Genomic DNA, 19,270 nt, shown 5'->3' on the forward strand with positions numbered 1-19,270 from the left:
AGAGAAATTGTTAACTTCAATTGGCACTTGACATTAAAACCGGTTTTTAATTGGAATTGATCGGAATTGAATGAATGGGTAACCAAATTGTCAACCCATAAAAATTAATGGAGGTGTGGTGGAATTATGGTGGAATAAGGGTGGAATAAAGGCAACTCTGACAGAATAGAACATCGAATATAATTGGTTACAGGTGTGATGTCTAACTCTCCACACGAAGCTAACAAGGAGGGAGTATGGTTCGAAAGTATGGGAGAGGCGCTTATTACCGGAGAGAAGTGGACCATCGTCATCGAAATCAATCTCACTGAAACTCGACAAGAAGTAGCCGAACTTCAGGGACGAACAGAGGATACAGCGTTCCTGCTAGCACAAGCGGCCGAGAAACTCCCTGCTCTAGGAGTTCAACATAAAGTACTTCAACGAATAATAACAATGGAAAGTGAATTGAAAGATATTGTACAAACGTTAACCGATCTGTACTATGGACGGAGCCGTAGAGGATTAATAAACTTGGGGGGGAAGATCCTTCATATTTTATTTGGAGTAGCCGAGAGTGAGGACTTAGAGAAGGTACAACACAGCGAAGAGTTGACGAAATTGAAAACTGCCAGTTTAATACACATTGAAGGAGAACACTTGACCGTTACTAGAGAACTCAGTCGGAAAACGGAGCGTAATCATCAAGAGTTAGGAAGGGTTTCACAAGAAATCTATGGTAATCTAACTGTTCTCATGAATCAATTTTTGACAACTAATAAGAAAACTATTGAAGTAGAGAACTTACTACATGTATATATGGATACTTCTACTGCGTTAGAAGAATTAGAACTTGCTACTTTTAAGGCCCTAATAGATTTAAGAAAAATTTTACAATGTCTAAATGATGCTGCTAGCGGCAAATTGAGTATGAATTTATTATCGCCTTTAGAATTAAGAAATATATTGTTAAAGGTTCGGTCAAGTTTACCTAGTGGCTTAGAATTAGTTTTTGGAACAGACATTTCTCAAGTGATGGCGTTTTACCAGTTGATAAAGACTTGTGCGGTAACCAGTGGTGAAGTGATTAAACTATTGTTGACTGTACCCCTCTCTTCAATTGGACGCAGATTTGATATGTTTCAGGCACTTGTACTCCCCGTCAAGGACTTCCACACTAATGTGAGTGTGCGTTACCAACTCGACTCTACAATTCTATTTGTCAGCAAGGACAGAGACCGTTATTCCACATTGAGTGAATCAATGCTTGAACAGTGTAACCGAGTGGGCTCGCTCACCCTTTGTCCAGCATTTTCACCACTCTATGCCAGACACCACCCGTCCTGTCTGAGCCTCTTGTTCCTGGGAGAGATCACGCTCGCCCGTCAGCACTGCACACGTCTTGTGCTGACTAAGGATCATCCTGACGTCTGGCTATGGCGTCGGAGCGATAACAGCTGGATATATAGCCTGTCAATGGAGAAACGATTCGTCTCTCAATGCAAGACGGGCGGGCAGACGACTGTGAACGAGTTACACCTTCATGGCACTGGAGCGATGCGAGCGATAAAGGGGTGCACACTCAGTCACCCCTCTTATCAGATTCCTGCACCAACCAGCCTTGGTGGTCGAACCGAGGTGCGACTGAGGCCAGTGGCCATCGACATCCCAGCGGCCCTGTCATTGGCTGAGGGTCGATTCTCGGCTTCCCAGATTCGCCTGCAGCTGGCGAGACGTCTGCAAGAAGGTCGTGCTTGGCCTGGAACGAGTGGAGTGGAAGAGGTCACGGTCAACCACTTGATGAACTCCCTACGAGAGTTGGAGGCGGAGGAGTCTTCTGACCAGCTGGTTCCCTGCTGGTACTACGTTATAGCAGCGGTCACTATGGTAATGGCACTGTCCGGCGGCGCGGTGGCCTGGAGGCTGCTGACCAGTCAGACCGCCCCCACCCCCAGCGGCGAGGAGGCGCCTGCACCTCTGCCCCAGGTGACCACCACCCAACAAGTGAGTTCTAGTGATAGTGCCATAAACAAAGCCAAAGTTCCCAAGGTGTCAAAGAAAGAGAGTGCGGTTAGAAGTGCGGAAGGGGATGTCCACCCTTCCCCGAAGGGGGGTGCAATGTAAATGGGTAGAATTATTGAGAGGAGGTGAATTAATTTAATTTTTTATTTCTCATGATACGCCAATCTAAAATCATTGAACTTTGGACTCGATGGCGTGATCGGACTGAATTTTCTAATGTTCATTTTTTTTCTAGACGTAAGGGTATTTCAATTTTCTCTAGTGTGAGAAATAGATTATTGCGTTTTAGAATATAAGAATTGTGCACAGTACAGCGTATTCTTCTGCCTCGTGGAGAAAAAACTGCAATCTGGTGACAGTTTTCCACGAGGAACTATCTCTTTCTCCATCCAATTTTGAGCTCTCACTCTTTCTCTGCCGTGAGAAAAAGGTGAGTTTCCCAAGCGTTTTAGGCTAGGGTAATGTCCATGGACAGCCCTCGAGTCAGTCAGCGATGGACTCCTGAGCGAACGGTTACTCTCGAACGCGAGACGCACTGCGGTGAAATAAGTTTTAATTGTTATATTTTGTTAAATTTATTTTGTGATTCGAACGATAAAAATCAAGTTCAATTGATTCGTTATATTTGTTGTAATTATTCGCGTGCTACGAGCGATAAAATTTGTCTTTAGTGTTTAGTTGATGTCGAATTAATTCGTTGTACTCGTTGTGTTATGTTGAACAATTCGTGAGATATGAACGATAGAATCTTTCTTTGTGTTTCGTTATAATATTGTTGAAATTATTCGAGCGATACGGACAATAAGGATTGGTTCCAGTTTTTCGTTATAGGCTAATTTGTTGAACTTATTCCTGAAGTATGAACGATAAAGTTCGCCTGTAGTTTTCTGATATATTTTGTGGAACTTATTCGTGTGATTATTTTCCGTGAGAACAATAAATTAATTCGCGGGAACAACGTATTCGTGTGACTCTAACCTGAATCCAGAAGCCAAGATGCGGTTTTGGATCCTAATGAAAGTGACCCTCGGAATTATTATCACGGGTGAGTGAATCTATTCTGGCCACTATAATTGATTAATATTTGACCGAACCTTCCCTTTGAAATTGTCGAGAATTATTTTTATCTTAGTCTATTTGGCGGCTGGAGTAAGAGATAGGTTGTACTGTGCTATTATTATTTAATATTATTTAATTGACCAAGTTGATAATTACTCTGAATGTTATTTAATTGAAATGTTAGTGTTTTATTAGAATTTGATTTGGACGAGAGTGGCGAAGGGTTTTTATATTCCAACGTTAACAGCTAATTGGATACTCTCGCCTACTATTGAGGAACACTTATAATAAATTTGTCCATTTTATTCAATTGTACCATTAACGAGAAGACAGTTATAATTTTGTTAATAATTATCCTGACGACAGTTGCATATTTTTATGATGTAGAGAGTATTTAAATGTGTGTAGCTATGTTTCTTTTTAAGCCAATGTCTAAGGCATTAATTTGGTGTAGTATTAAAATGCGAATTTAATGTGAGTTGAGAAGAATTTTATGTTCCAACGTTAACAACAAATTGGACATTCTTGCGAACTAGTGACGGATACATAATATCGATCTATTCAATTTATTCCGTAAATTAAATCTATTTCATTCCAACAGTCGTTGTTTCTCCAGTCGCCCTGTTCTCACTTAGTTAAGGCATGTTAAATAGATAAGAGGGAGAGTCGAACAGTTCTGCTGTGGTCTGCGTCTCCTGGAGGAGTTTGTGCCTCTTTCCCATTGGGGTTGAGATTTCAACCCACTTGAACTCAGAGGGCCTCTTCCAGGGTCGTATAGGCAGGACTGGGCCGACCTTCTAACTAGGTTTAAGTTTATGTCCGAACTGGTTGGGCCCGCTACCAGATCTACCCGCCAGTTCGGTTACAATTCTGTTCACATGAACCTCACTAGTTTATAATTCTGTACTTTACGCATTTTTCCTTGTGAGAGTCGGTATTATTCTATGGAAAAGTAGGTATTTCTCCATGGGATGAGAGAGAGGTTCACTATCCTTTTCTTGCTCATGGTTCTTCTATATTTTCAATGATATTTTTGCATCACTGACACAATATTGATGTCAATCGAACCTTGATTGGATTTCCAATCTCTGCTATTTTGGCTCAGCTTATTTTCTCCTTCAAATTTCAAGCGCTTTTTCTGTTTAAATGGGCTACTGCTAGTGCGATATGTCATATCAAATACAAGTAGTGCTTCTATTATAATCTCATTATTACTACTTCTAGTTAACCAAATCAAATCTGAAAATTCTGTGGTTTTAACTAGAGCCTCATCTTATTTGTCATTAAAAACCCTGCCTCATTTTGAACCACCAAATTCGGAGTTAATGACATTTGATAATCTTTGACCTTTTCTTCCCTGAAAGTTTTGTCACATGGAATGTGATCTCCTTCTGTGATATGGGAATTACACAGTATGTGTTGTAGGTAACGAGTATTACTGGAGAGTCAACAGCCATTAATCTTCCTTCTCAATTTAAAATCATTGTAACCTATCACTTTATAAATTTCTTGAATGAATCTGATTACTCATGTAATTTACTTATTCTATTTCACAATATGCAATTACCTACGGCCCTCACCGATGAAAGTCATTATTATGATCATTACTTTGATCATTATTATGTTACTCATCACGGCTTCAACTTTTCATATCTAAATGAATAAGGTTGGGAAGGCTGGAGACGAGTTTGACGTTGAAGATTGTACAAAATATTAAGAGACCTTCAAATTAACTGTCGAAGAATTCTTGAGAAAGTACAAATTTTCGCACATTGTATCAAACATTGATTTCAAATCTCTTATCTCCTTTTATCAACATCCCCTCTCTCTTTAAAATTGATAAAAATGTGCAAACTCGTTTAGTTGGAAAACTAAATTGTGATCCATGAGAAGATTACATCGTGAAATTACCTCGATTACAGTTGGAATTGACTAGTCACTAGTAAAATTTTTAAAATTCTCAAACATTCTTTATTGATTCTCATTTTCACTGACATAGAATACTATCAAAACGAAATCATTTAAGATACTGTCACTAATAAATATTATATCCTCCACAACAAGTTTATTCTCTATTGCACTCTAAAGTTATCAACGGACCAAAACGTATAATTATATTTTTGCATTAGAACATTTTTCTTCAGCCAATACAATCAATACAAATGTAATGCTGGAACATTGTTAATAATTCAACAATAGACAATAGCATTCTCACATAAGAATAGGCATTCTTACATAGTATTCTTATCTAAAAATGTAGGGTATTTTGAAGGTTTGGAAATGAAAAACGATATAATGAATGATATCCCAGGACCCTATTTTTGAATGATTTTGCTCTCGCTTTCGCAGTAGAATTTCCATCTATTGGTGAGATAGTCAACAAGGGATGTCTGGAAATGGTTGATTGATGAATGCTGAACAGTGTTGGCTGCTATTGTCGATTGTTACACTGTCTCCTAGGCCTACTGTTCAGTTTGCATCCAAGCGTTATTCCTTTCAAGCCTCATGTCTCTCTCACTAATCCCTATTAATCTTGGTTTCCACTACGTGCTGTCAATACAGACAACTCCTCCACACCCTGCTCGGAGTTGTAAAACATATTACATATTACTTCATGACATGAAATATATTACAATTGATATATTACTAAATATTATTTGAAACTTTCATTCCCATTTCATAAGATTGCGAAAAAAAATATGTTCAGTCTATTTCCCATGCGCCTGATGGTGGGTTTGATTTCCGACTTGAGCATTGTTCTTCAATCATATTATATCATTAATTCACCTAAAAGCAAAAGCTTATGTGAGCGTTAGCCAGCAGAAAACTTCCTTCATGAAATCTTTCCAAAAAATCTGCTCATTATGCTCGAGTTGATATCATATCATTGATTTGTGATCAAGTTTTGGAACATTTTGAGTACCTATAGATACAATGAAATAGTATTAAAGGCCAAATATAATTTCTTAAATTGAAGTACTGTTTCTGTTTTTGAAATTACTGTTTAAATTTGTGATTTCGAATCGGTAATGGAATTACAACCAATACAATAGAAGACTGCAAGTCAATAAATCCAAATCGATATATTTAAGGATTCGAAAAGTAATAGCTTCAATGATGGTAATATAATATTATTGAATGGATTCTGAGATCTGTACGGAATTTTACTGGATAAATATGCTTTTGTAATGCTTGATTCTGTCTTTTGCTTATTCAAGTTTTAAAAACAGTTGTAATGTCGATCATCATCCAGGGATGATCCAATCTGTTCTGGAGCGATGAGCGATAGGATTTATTGGAGATTAATTATTATATTCCTTCTCATCCCCGTGTGATAGCGGTTCTCGTTATTTCTTGAAATTATTCTTGGATAAGTACTGAAAGATCAATGTTATGAAATTGCATTCCTTTCTCAGTGCGTATATTGAAGTTTAGTGGCGTACTTGGCAGTCGAAGCACCGTCTGAGTACATTGAAGTACTTTGCCTAAGTACAAGTGAGCACCTGATTAGGGAGAAAGTTTAGCCGGACTGGGAAATATGTTGAGAAGAATAATGAGTTTCCCCATATTTCCCTATACTCTTGTCTCGTGCGCCTAGTCAGTGAATCCAATTTCTCTCTTCATGAAAAGCTCACCAACTTTTGCCTCAGCCTGATCATTACTTTCTGTTAAACCGTTGCTGAGCCCATCAACGAGTCATAAAGTTATAATTAGACAACATTATTATTGGCTCTTCATATTGGACTAGTGAACCTTTTTCACATAAAATGATGAAGTGTCGTTGAAGATGAATATTATTGAAAGGCATTTTGATACAGATGTGTTCGCTTTTAAATAAATTTTCAAAAATCGATCAAGAGAAATTCCTAGTTACTGTAATGTTAACCTGGAAGATTTATCCGGAAAGATTTTTTAAAGAAAAAAACTGGAAAACGATAATCGCTACTATAGAAAAGTCTGAGCTGAACCCATCATCCCATAATTGGTGATCGAGCATACAATTCATCATGATTCCTTCCAACTTGGAGTCAATAAAATCCATTTTAGTCAAGAAAATGATATTATGATGGATCTAGAAGACATGAAGGAAAAAGAAACTACAGTAGGATCCTAAAAGAAATACTCTACAAATTATTAAAAAAGATATACATTTATTTTTCCATAATAAATCAACATTACATTTTCAATAGATAGTATGAAAAATAAAAAGTAAATATTCTTATATAATGTACATTGGAATTTACAATAGATTAAAATGAGATCTGAAAAGAAACAGAAAAGTCAGCCTCACTCACTCTGGAATGCGGCAAGTTCATTGGACTTCTTAATCAGTACTGTATTTGAGGAAAAGTAATCTATAAGAAAGAAAATTTTATTTTATGCCATAAATTCCTTGATCCAGTATGTGACGTGATGTTTTTCAAGTCATGGAACCTCTTGAGGGCATTATCCAAATTTTGTAATTTCTTATTACAGTTGAAAAAAATCAGATCATGAAGACTTTGATCTATTCATTTTCATTATCATAGCACTTTAAACGTATGGTTGGGAACTATTAATCAATTCCGGCTTTTCAGACCCCTATCCCAAGACAGTTGAAGATAGAAAAGAGGTTAAATAACAATGCACTGATTCACAACTATTACGAAATACCTACTAGCTTTACAACAATAAAAATTGAAACATTTCAGCTTCTTTCAAAATATTTTTTTGATCCTTCAAAAAATATGCCATTGCACAATGTTTGAAATTCTCTGGTGATTTAGAAAAAAGTATAAGATTTCGAAGACAAGAAGAGAGAAGAATATGTAACTTATTGGATTGTGAAAATGCATATCAAGGAGAGCAGAATAACTATTCTCAAGTCCACAATTTACATTAGTGCTACTTTCCACAGCAGGCCTACCGTACACTACTTCCATCAATTTCTATTAATTATGTATTGTGAATGAATAACAACATTACACAATAAAAATACAATCTAATCATAAAAGGGCGAAATTATCGTCTACATTACCTACATAACTTTCATAAATTGTGAATTAATAACAACTAGAGAAAAATTCAAACTTATGAAAAATTTGTTGAATGAGAATTGATATTGTAACATTTTCCCATGATTAAGAAAACACAGTTTTTTTGTCATATCCACATTTATTAGACATTTATACAAGATTTATATCACATTTTCTTTAGCTGAAGAGCTGTCAACATAAAACTGCAGTCCTTGTGATAGAAAGAATCCTGCAGTTGATGTGACAAGAATAAAACTGTGTTTTTTAATTATTATGGAAAGGTTGAATTCACCTCAACGAATACGAAAAAATTATTTACAGTGAGTAGACTACCAATAAATAATGAAAATAGACTGAGAGTTATTTTTATTCACAATGCATTCAACAACTGACTTTATACGAGTAATCAGTAGAAAAGATACTTGTTTCAGGGAAGTGTTGGCAGGGGTTTATTTCAATAAGACTATAGAATAGACAAGCTCGATTCTGACACATTTTCCACTTAGACTAGTCTTATAGAGCAGATGTAGCCTGAACAGAGTTTCTTTTCTGTTTAGCGTCGCAAATATCTTTGATACTGTGCACCGAGTCAACGGAGAATATTTGGAGAGGTTTGTTGAGGCACTCGGGTACAGTGGTGAGGGAGGCAGGCTTCGACGAGCAGTCGAACGAGGTGAGGGTGGTGAGGAAGGAGCCGCGGTGGTTGGGGGCGGAAGCATCGCCGCCCCCGGTCGCGTTGCACTTTGTCTCCTGCCCCATGCCGCATCTCACACTAGTGCCGTATGCGCCCTTGTATTGAGCCGCTCGCTTCGAGCACAGGCCGTACCTGAAATTTAGTAGTTCCACGTAACAATGTAGCGCACTCTATTTTCTCAGCAAACAAAAACACTCATTTCAATATCTGGTTCGTCATAATTGAACCAATTAGATGGCATAGCAGCTGCCCTCCGGCTATCATTCAATTGAAAAAAGAAAAAATGATCGTACTTTTTCTGCTCTTGAGTTTTTCTTCTTGCTTCATACTTTCATATTTTCACTCTACAAAGGGTGATAGAGTAGACTAGAATCACGATAAACTACATGAAGTTGAGTTCAGTGAAATATTGTTGACCAAAGGTTTCTTTTTCAAGCCAACCATTTTGCACGATCTTTGTAACACATGTATGGTTAAACAAATGAATTAAACTCTCCATAATATGCTACTTATAAAAGTACACAGCAACGTTTACTATATTATAATGTGTTTGTAGTGTCCACTTGTGAGTTATGTATTTCAATTATTTGCTGCAGACTCAAATTGTAAACAATTTGATTTGAATTGATATTTTCATATTGTGTTAAGCATGCTGCATGTTTTTGAGGAAATCAGATCATTAAAACTCGAACGCATTAGTACTATGGTTTCTATCCACATATAAGCTATGAATAACGTTCTCTATCCTTGTAGGGAACATGGATTGTCGAGATTGGAAATCAGTTGTTTCTGTTGAATGAGAGTGCTAAATTACTATTAGTTGCTGCATAGCCAATAATGTATGCAGTTTATTATGAATGGCGTGAATGGAAATTGTCTTATTGTGAAAACCATGCTCTATGTTGTACGTAGTGCATGTAAGTATGTTGAATAGGTAGCATCCATGTATATACTATGTAGCTATTGAATCATCCTACCTGCTCAGTAGGATGAAGAAGTCGCGACGGTACTGCTGTGTGAGCAGCGCATAGAGGTAGGGATTGGCGCAAGAGTTGAGCGGGTAGAAGAAGACGAGCAATATCTTAGTTTTGGGCACATCGATGAGCGGGAGGCCAGCCAGGGCGGTGAGTGCAAAGAAGGCGATTGGCGCCCAACACGCGAAGTCGGTGAAGACGAGCAGAGCCATCCGCTTGGCCACCCGCATGTCGGGGCAGGAGAGTGGGTCGGCCGTCGCCTGGCCCTGGCCGCCGCGAATCGACACGTACATGCGGCTGTAGCAGGCGCAGATCACCCAGAACGCCAGACTGTTGAACACCAGCAGTGTCACCAGGTACACCAGGTCGCTAGTCTTGGCGTTCTCCATTGGCAGGCAGATGCTGCAATCAAGTCAGCAGTTTTTTCAACAATTGACAAATGATGAAAAATGACAAAATGACAATGATAAATTGACAAATGATTTTTTCAACAAAATTATGATACACTATCATCAATTTCCAATAATAATAAAATACAGGAATCAAAGTCAAAATGGCATGAAACGAAACATCAAGCTATAACACTGACAACAAGGATTCTTAGACAACAGAACAACTGTTGTTGGTAAGAATTCTTTGATTAATGTTCCTACAAATCACAAGTATTTTTTCATTGTTGTACCCAATATGTTACAATTACCACAATATATATTCCCAAATGAAATATATTGAAAGAAGAAAAATGTCTTTGTTGAGAAACCTGAGGGAAGCATTCAATTGCACAACAAATGAGCAGTGGAGAACAAGGTAAGAATTGCCATGATGATTGCCAACCTCCACAATGGAGAAGGTACTTAGACAAGATATTTTTTAATATAGTCTTCAATTGGTTACAAGAGTCATAATATTTTTCATGTTTTATATTAGGTTACAATAACCACAATATTCATTCTTTGAATATTATTTTCATTTGATTACAAGACTCATTATATTGCAAACGTTTCAATGTTACATCATTGATATGAATGCAATGAAAGATTTGTAAAAAAAGATCACACAAACCTCGTGATAGAGTAGCTGCTTATACCAAAGAAAGGTAGGGTTGCCATGGTAATGGAGTAGATCCATCCAAGTACCATAATTTGGGCGGCCGATGACAGTCTCAGTCGTTTGTTGAGATGGATTGCATAGGTTATTGTGTACCATCTTTCACATGTTATTACAGTTAATGTGAAGATTGACAACTCGCTGGCAAAAACTGTCAGAAATCCTGCCAATTTGCATCCAATACCTGTTGAAGTAAAGTATTATTGAACTGATATTTAATTGATGAAGCACATTATTCTTTGTTGACCATCAGTCTCTTCGATTTTCCTTTTGTATTTATTTTAAATAACTGTACAAGAGTCTCTATACTGTTCAAAATGCCAATATTTTGTTGGAATAATATCCTGTATAGAGAAGAAAAAGAATCCTTTCTCTGTGGATTCATATATTACACTTTGCTTTTATACTCAGATGACGGAATATACCACCATGTAGGCTACAATATACCACCATATTGCAACTTGCTCTGATAAAATAATATCACAATATACGTGATTGAAAGTGCAGCTAATCCTATTGGAAACTAATTGGGAACGACTCTTGCTGCTTGAACAAATAAGCTGATCAGAATTACCATATTTGATACAACCTAATTGAGATAATCCCGAGCCGAGCAAATCGGTCTCCATATTGTGAAATGTTCGTATCGTAATAAAAATCTGTTCATTATTATTGAGAATTTATAAGAGAGCTTGTTATTATGTACACTTTGATAATCATTTTTCTATTTATTGGTTCAATCCATATTCTGCAAATATTGGACTTTTGGAATATCTCAACAGGATGTGCCAAAAACTTTTCCTATTCCAATTTAATCAGCTTACAGTTCATAATTATTTCACTCTCACCTTCTCTTCTCAGGCTGCATTTAGACCAAACGTGCATAGAGCTAGAGCACAAATTCTGGAGCACAAAACACATAGAATCAATCCGGAATATTATGAGAAGCATGATAATGATTATGTCATCAAAAGTGTATGAATGTTGGGTCTCATGACTTTCGAATTTTAAAAATGTATTTTTACAGATTTTTAATAATCTTTGTTCAGCACAAGTATTCGCTCGTTTGTTCCAACCCCAGCATCATAATTCACGCATGGTCAGATTCTACATGGTATTTGAAGAGAAAACGATTTGGAATAGTGAAATCAATTCAGATTTAGGAAAGGGATTCCAGATTAGTCGAGCTTGAACATCCAGTTATATGGAAACTAGAGGTTGAAGAAGCAACCAGGCCCACTCACCATTCTGCCAGTCAATAGCATAATTGAAGTAGTCTCCAATGGAGCGAGCGTCCATTATTGCGATGAGGAGGAGGTAGAGGCCCATGCAGAGGTCGGCCAAGGCCAGGTTGCACATGAGGAACTTGGGCACAGTCATGCGGAAGCGGGAGCTGAGTAGCACTAGCAGCACGGCCAAGTTGCCAAGCAGGGCCAATATGGCCACCAGCCACACGGCCACCCGCAGCACCCAGTTGCCCATCAGGTCCTCGCACGGGTTGAACGCGTCTGGCCGCGGAAAGCATTTCACCTCCTCATAGTTCTTCGATATGTTTCCGCACAGAGCATTGATCTTCTTGTTAGTTGATACTGGAACAGTGAGTAATGATGAAACAAAAATTCTATCTAGATGACAAAGGTCAAAAGTGCAATGGAGATACAAATACATGGGTTGATTAGCTAACGATAATGATTTGTCTAAGAATATTGTGACTTTCAATAATAGAAGTGAAATTAAAATAGTACTTTTTCTTGTAGAAAACACTTCTTTCAAAAGAAAAATGCATTTCTGGACTTATTCTATCTTCAAGTAATAGAATAACCTGAACTGCTAGGTGTCGCCTTTTTTCTAAAAAGAACAACACAAAAATTCTCCCAATGCAAAGCACAGGTTACCTGCTAGAACTTAATACTATTTAATACAAAAAAGACGAAGTAAAGATGAAAATTTTACTGAGCTCACATTGTAAATCACACTGGGTCTCACATTTTAATTAGGCTCACATTACTCATTACTAAAATTTAGTTAGTCTGTTAGTAGTAATACGAAATCGTTTCTTATAGTATGAATCCAAACATTGTTTGATGAATCACCAAGTCATGATAAAATAGAATTTCCATTTCAGTGACATCGTTAGCGTAAGAACAAGGTACAAGGTTACATGCTGCGGTTCGACCACAGACGCGGAATGCTGCTGATTTTCAGAGCGACTGAAAATCGCTCAGCTCCTGTTCTGTATTTCAAGCGTCATTCACAACAAGAGAACAATATCTCCGATACAATTTTAATTTTGGTTATCGCCTGAAGCAGGATCGCTTCTGATTATACTGCTATTATTCTAGGAAACGTATTTACTCCATTTTACTTAGCTCCTATTCTAGGAAAAGTATTTATAAATAATAATCACCAATTGAATGGAACTGTCCTTCTAGGAATGATCCAGTTGGAAGCACTTTGGTCACTGAAAATCCCCAATCCTGATCGAATGCACCCATCCCATGGTGCTTCTTTAATTCCGTGTGATGATTTTTCTGACTCGTACATTGCTCTTCCTTTATCCGGAGCATGAATTCCTAGTGAGAAAGACGAAGTGCTTTACTGGTTTTATTCTTAACTTAATTTCCATCACTCACTTGTTTATATAATTTTCCACTACTTAGAACATTCACTAAATATTGGCGGAAACAATATAGAATGAGGCAGAGCCAGAAGTAATCATTCAATATATCAGTAAATTACGAAGAACCTGTTCATAAATAGAACTTAGATCCAAATTAATTCAAGAGATAGAGGATAGATGAATAATAAGATATTGAAAATCGTGTGACTCTTGCAGTTATCCTGGGAGAATCAGGATTTTCTCTATGACAAGAGAATTACTTTATCAATAGTAGGTTACAGATGATAATCTTTGATCAATTCCAAACTGTGATTTTTCCTGCATTACCGACGTGTAGTAAGTGAGAAAACAGATGATTCTTACATTGTTTCAAAAAAAAAAACAAAATGAAAAATCAAAAGATCGACATATTAGAACTTTTCAATCTATTAAAGAGTTTGATACAATAGTATCCTCCATATTATTGTGGCTTGTTAGAGATTGCAGCTCTAATAAACTTTCACCAAGTTGATGGGCCTAGTTTCTATTTTATATGGTGTTTATAATCTTCCTTCTTATAACCCTCGAAAAAGCCAATGTTCGATTACACATAAAAATGTGGATATTAATTGAGAAAAACATCCTCAATAATAAATAATAGGATCATAGGAGTAGAATTTCATTACTTCAGAAGCCGCCTAGAAATTCTCGAGCTCCTTTGATGGCTCAAAATGAATTGAGTTCTTTCCAGTTTGGCTCGCAGCAGGCGATAAACTAATCATATCATCAATTATTCTGTTGAGAACAATATACTTCTTCCACATTCTGAACAAACTGTTCTTTGTCTACAGTAAATAGTACAGCCAATCTATCCACTTTCAAAGTAATTCATTACACTAGAAGTTTCCCGAGTAGAGATTACTCATGAGTGAAATGGAAACTCGTTCATTCCAGTGGAAAATTGGCTTCTATTCCTTGGATCAAACATTCTAGGCGAACTCCTGCTTGGAGACATTGTCAGCAGATTGAGCGAAATTGTGGATTAGATCATGTTATGGTAGTAAAGAAGACTGATTAACTGATTGATCAGCGCATTTCAAGAAATTGTTTTGGATCAATGACAAATGGTAGGACTCGATTTACCTGGTGTCGTAAATAGCCGAGCGGATCGTGCTGCGCGGGGAAATGGAATGCGCAACAGTGACACGAATATGTCAACCAAACCTCTTTCAGCGACTGAAATGTGAAATTAAATATGTAAGACTGAATTTATTGATCCAGACAATATTGAAGAGGTTCTCTTTTGACAAGAGATCAAGAATTCTCTTGGGAAATTAGTCAAAGACGTCTTGAATAATATACGTTTGTAAGAGTAAGAACATCAAGTTCGTAACTCTCAACAATGGCAAGAATGGTTGTCAGAGTTTTCTCGAATAATCAAATCTATTTGATTTTTCTGGGAAAAGCTAAACTTATTTGTACATGCATTATGGGAAGGAACTGGAAAAACTTCATCGCATTCAGTTCCGGGAATTCGTCGATACAAATACGGTACTGCATCTAAAATTTCAAGGAGCCATCTAGAAGCAATTGGAATGAACGCTCTACACAATTTATTCAGGTTTCTAGGTTGTGAATATATTAATAGTCAAATTGAACTATTAAAAATTCAATAAATAGTTGATAACATTCCAAGATTACATCTTTTAAAAGCGTAGATTACCTATAAAAAGTCTCATTCAGAATAAAATTTTAAAAATAGATTTTGAACTTTGTTTTGATGATATCAAGCTTCAATAAATAATCGAATTATGAGAAACTTACAAAAATGATTATTATTGTCCTGGTTCATATTCTTTGTCCTGGGTTGTAAATTAGAAATTAATTTCTATGTTAAATCTTTCACTTTGTTATAATCGAATAAGCAGTGGAATTGCATAAATGGATGATGCAGAAAGCCTAAAGACTAGAAAAATCTGCAATGAGATAGATATCATTGAAACGTTAAAAATAAAACCCAGTGAATCAATTCTTTTATTCAAAAATGAATGCAAGAGCGCAATGATCGATCAAAACGAATGCAAGAGCGCATTCATTGCATAATCGATCCAGTCACTTCTTTTAATCACTTTGGAGTTGATATGTGGATGAAACAATTGACTGATCATGGAGGAGAAAATGGAGATGGAAGTGGATAGATAACAGGACAGAACTTCGAGTGGAAGCTGATTGGAACATTCGATTATTGGGTCAGGTACTTTTGAGCACTTTTACAGGAATTAATTTCCATAAGATTCATTGCTGTATTGCAGGCTATCGCACCTGAATCGGCTAAAATATCACCCCACTACAATTCGGTACTGAAATTTTGGTCAGAGAAAACTCCTATAATATTAAAAACTGCTATTATTGATTCTGTGGTTTGGTCTACTCCAAATCGATGAGGTCCCTGATCCACTTGTAGTATTCAGACAACAACTACTGTCAAATGATGTACCGATTCGATTGTTAAAAATCTTATCTCATATTACATTTCAAAAAATATTATGGAATGAATAATGTATATCAGTTATATATGAATGCAATGACAATAAATGCTTTTGAACATTTAAGTAAATTTGAAACATATATATTTTGAATTCATTCAATTTAGCAGTACAGACTTATTTATGAAATGTGAGTATTTATTTATTTATTAGAGCAAACATTATAATAGTTGGAAATGAAAAACAGGCTATTGCCCAAAACTTCTTCAATTTCCTAATTTTATCTTGAATTGTCCAAATATTATGTAGGCTGAGAACTGAAGCTAAAGTAAGTTACAATTGGTTTTGCTGGCGAGAGCTGTTCATCATCGATTGATCGATTTAATCTAAATTAATGAACTCCAAGCTAAGTGAGTTAACTTGAAAAACGTATTTGAATTCGATTGGAATCGTTCAATGTGATTCTACTGTGGTTTCGATAAGACCTTCTATTGTCCAGACAACCGGTACCCACACATGCAAATGTGAAGTTTCTATTACTCATTTCCCTCAATGCATTCACTGTGATTGGAAAAAGGACGAAAGTAACGTATGTGATAAAGAGAGTGAATGAACACGCTCCATCGCAGACTCACTAGATGTTTTAAGGCTCCAATATTTACTTATCTCTTATCTAAGCATGAGGGAAAAACAATTATTCAGGTTAGTTTTCCACATCGTTTTATTTTCGGAACAAATCGAGCTTGTAACTGCCGGCTGAATAATTTATTTGTTGAAGGGAATTCTTTCTCTGGCACTGCGTTCTTCCTTAAAATCTTCCTCATACACTACAATGAACAGGAAAAATTGCGGAGAATGAGAATAGAACATTTTTCATTTCCACGTTTCTAGGAACGAGCAGGATTTCGATTCATGTATGAAAATGAGCACGAAAATAATATTTGATATCTTCTAATCAAACTTGATGCTACTAACATGAATTCGTACTTAATAATCAATTCCTACATATATTACGAATTAGCTTTCAATCAAAATTATTAATTCATTAAATGTTTTGGAAATCATCGTCATTTTTTTCTCTATTGAAGAGAAAACATAAATATTGATTTTGGAAAACACTTCCTCCTATTCAAGTTTTACCTAATCTTGGCGGATTTATCTCGATTTCCATTCATTCATTGATACAATAAAATTATGGCTTAATCTATGGTATAGGATTGAGGTTACCTAGAATAAACCCAAAATAACAGGTAATGCCCACACAAACAAGACAGAGTATGAGTTGATCCCATGTTCAACTCACATCAAAACTGTAAATTGATGGGAAAACTTTCAGTGACTTTGTTCCTTGAATTTTGAGTTCTTCCAAGCCTCTCAATCCACTGGTTGGTAGGAATGTTATTGAAGTGTCTGAAAGATCCCTGAAAAGAGAGAAGTACATTTTTCAAATGTGTGCTTTGGCATGAATTCTTCATCACACATAAATTCTTCATCACACATACTAAAGCTGCGTTTACACCGGAGTTAATAACACAAGTTTTTAACACCGTATGTTAATTATTACAAAAGTTGATAACATCATGTTGAGTTGGTTTACACCGGAGTTGATAACATGAGTTATCAATAAAATGTTGTCAACTTGACTGAATCGACAAAAAATTATCTTGAAAAAAGTTGATAACTCGTGTTACTTGATTAGAGTCGGTAACTTTTGTTAATAACAGGTTACTATCTTCCCCGCAACCCCCTCGCCCAACATCTCTACCCTACAACTACAGCTGTTCCCTAATAACTACAGCTGCAGACAAAACACGTGACAAAGCTATTAACTTTTGTTGATAAAAAAACTAGCAGCGAAAAGAAAATGTTATTAACTTATGTTGAGAACTTTTGTTTTAAACTCTGGTGTAAACGCATTACCTATAATTTATTCACATTAGATCAGATGAAGATCATTATTTTAATGATCACACACATGTTTCAATTCAAATTTAAAAACAATTTTTTACTTTTTATTCCGGCTGTTATATCTATGAATAGTCTCGTTAAATGAAATAATATGGAAGTAAATTTTATATTGATAACAAGATCTTGTTAATAACAAGGAATTTTCTGTTAGAAACATGAGTTATTAACTTTTGTCAAGAGAATTTTTTGATGATTCAGTCAAGTTAATAACTTTTTGTTAATAACTCGTGTTATTAACTCCGGTGTAAACGCAGCTTAATCCAATGAAAAGCAATGTTCATACAAATTTTAAAAATTTTGTTTTCAAAAATAGCATTATTACATACCATCAAGTCAAATCCGCATTCTTAGAAAGGAACGATTGTCACTTTGTAAGTTCATTATCCATAGTACTTCAGGTGCGTACAGATATACGCGCCTCCAACACGCTCCGCGCACGCTCTGCACTCGCTCCGCGATCCGATCATGAACGTTACGCGAGATGTTACGCAAAGGTTCGATAGATGCTCGAAGGATGATCGCTCCGCTCTTTTCTTAATGTTGACTTCGCTACAACCTAACCTCACAAATGTGAAACGTTCAATCCAGCTGATCGGATGACAAAACTAAATTAAATATTCTGACCAGGGGATTGCTGGGTAGCCTAATAATATATCATGTTTATATAATAAATGTTTAATAAATATAATGATTATTGCATTTATTTTAATGTTTTATTATAAAAGTTAGTTTCTGTCAATGTTTCAAAAGGTGAAAGGCTTGGTTGGGAGCTCGGCTTCTTTTTTCTCAATGCTAATATGCCGGTACCTATTATAATAAATGCTTTTATAACTTTATATTATTTGATTTAATGATTAATTATTAATTTTGATAATTTTATTTGCTAACACAGAGATCGTAACTATTAACAAATATTACAAACAAAAACGTTGACCACGCATGCGCAAGTATTGGTTAGTTCGACGTTCGACCTATAGTGAGGTCCACGTTATAATGACAGTATTTGATCAACTTTGGTTTTGCTATCCTTGTCTATCATTCGACAAAACCGGTTGTACTATCCTTTTCTAGGTCCACAACGATGTCAATTATGTTTTTGACGGTGTAGAAATATAATTAACTAATGCAGAGAATCGGCATCGCTATTCTTCTATCTTTATCCACTGCCATTATAACGTGGACCACACTATAGGAGCTTGCCAAGCTCGACCTCTGTTACACGCACGCTCTTCTCGATCACACCTTCGATCATCAATCCATCTGCTCGAGTGACGTTCGATTGCGGAGCAGAGCGAAAGTCTGTACGCACCTTATTACTTGCAATGAATCGTCTCAGCAGATCAAGTTATCTGAATTATTATAATTAC

At 36.2% G+C, this 19,270-nt stretch overlaps 1 protein-coding gene across 2 annotated transcripts in view; it reads right to left on the reverse strand.

The window, feature by feature from the left end:
• Positions 1–7,198: 7,198 nt before the first annotated feature.
• Positions 7,199–19,270, reverse strand: part of LOC111047634 (lutropin-choriogonadotropic hormone receptor) — a 98,586-nt gene continuing 86,514 nt past the window's right edge. Inside the window, exons 10-16 of one of the 2 annotated variants that reach the window (XM_039426886.1) lie at positions 17,239–17,356; positions 14,593–14,685; positions 13,258–13,423; positions 12,095–12,439; positions 10,806–11,034; positions 9,747–10,145; positions 7,199–8,901 (exon numbers count right to left, since the gene is read on the reverse strand). In XM_039426886.1, coding sequence (XP_039282820.1) covers positions 8,589–8,901; positions 9,747–10,145; positions 10,806–11,034; positions 12,095–12,439; positions 13,258–13,423; positions 14,593–14,685; positions 17,239–17,356 — 1,663 coding nt within the window. In that variant the 3' untranslated portion in view covers positions 7,199–8,588. Of the gene's footprint in view, positions 8,902–9,742; positions 10,146–10,805; positions 11,035–12,094; positions 12,440–13,257; positions 13,424–14,592; positions 14,686–17,238; positions 17,357–19,270 lie in introns of those variants that run through there. The other variant, XM_039426887.1, reaches the window with a different exon arrangement.

This window comes from Nilaparvata lugens, chromosome 4 (genome assembly GCF_014356525.2).
Source record: "Nilaparvata lugens isolate BPH chromosome 4, ASM1435652v1, whole genome shotgun sequence".
Taxonomy (NCBI): domain Eukaryota; kingdom Metazoa; phylum Arthropoda; class Insecta; order Hemiptera; family Delphacidae; genus Nilaparvata; species Nilaparvata lugens.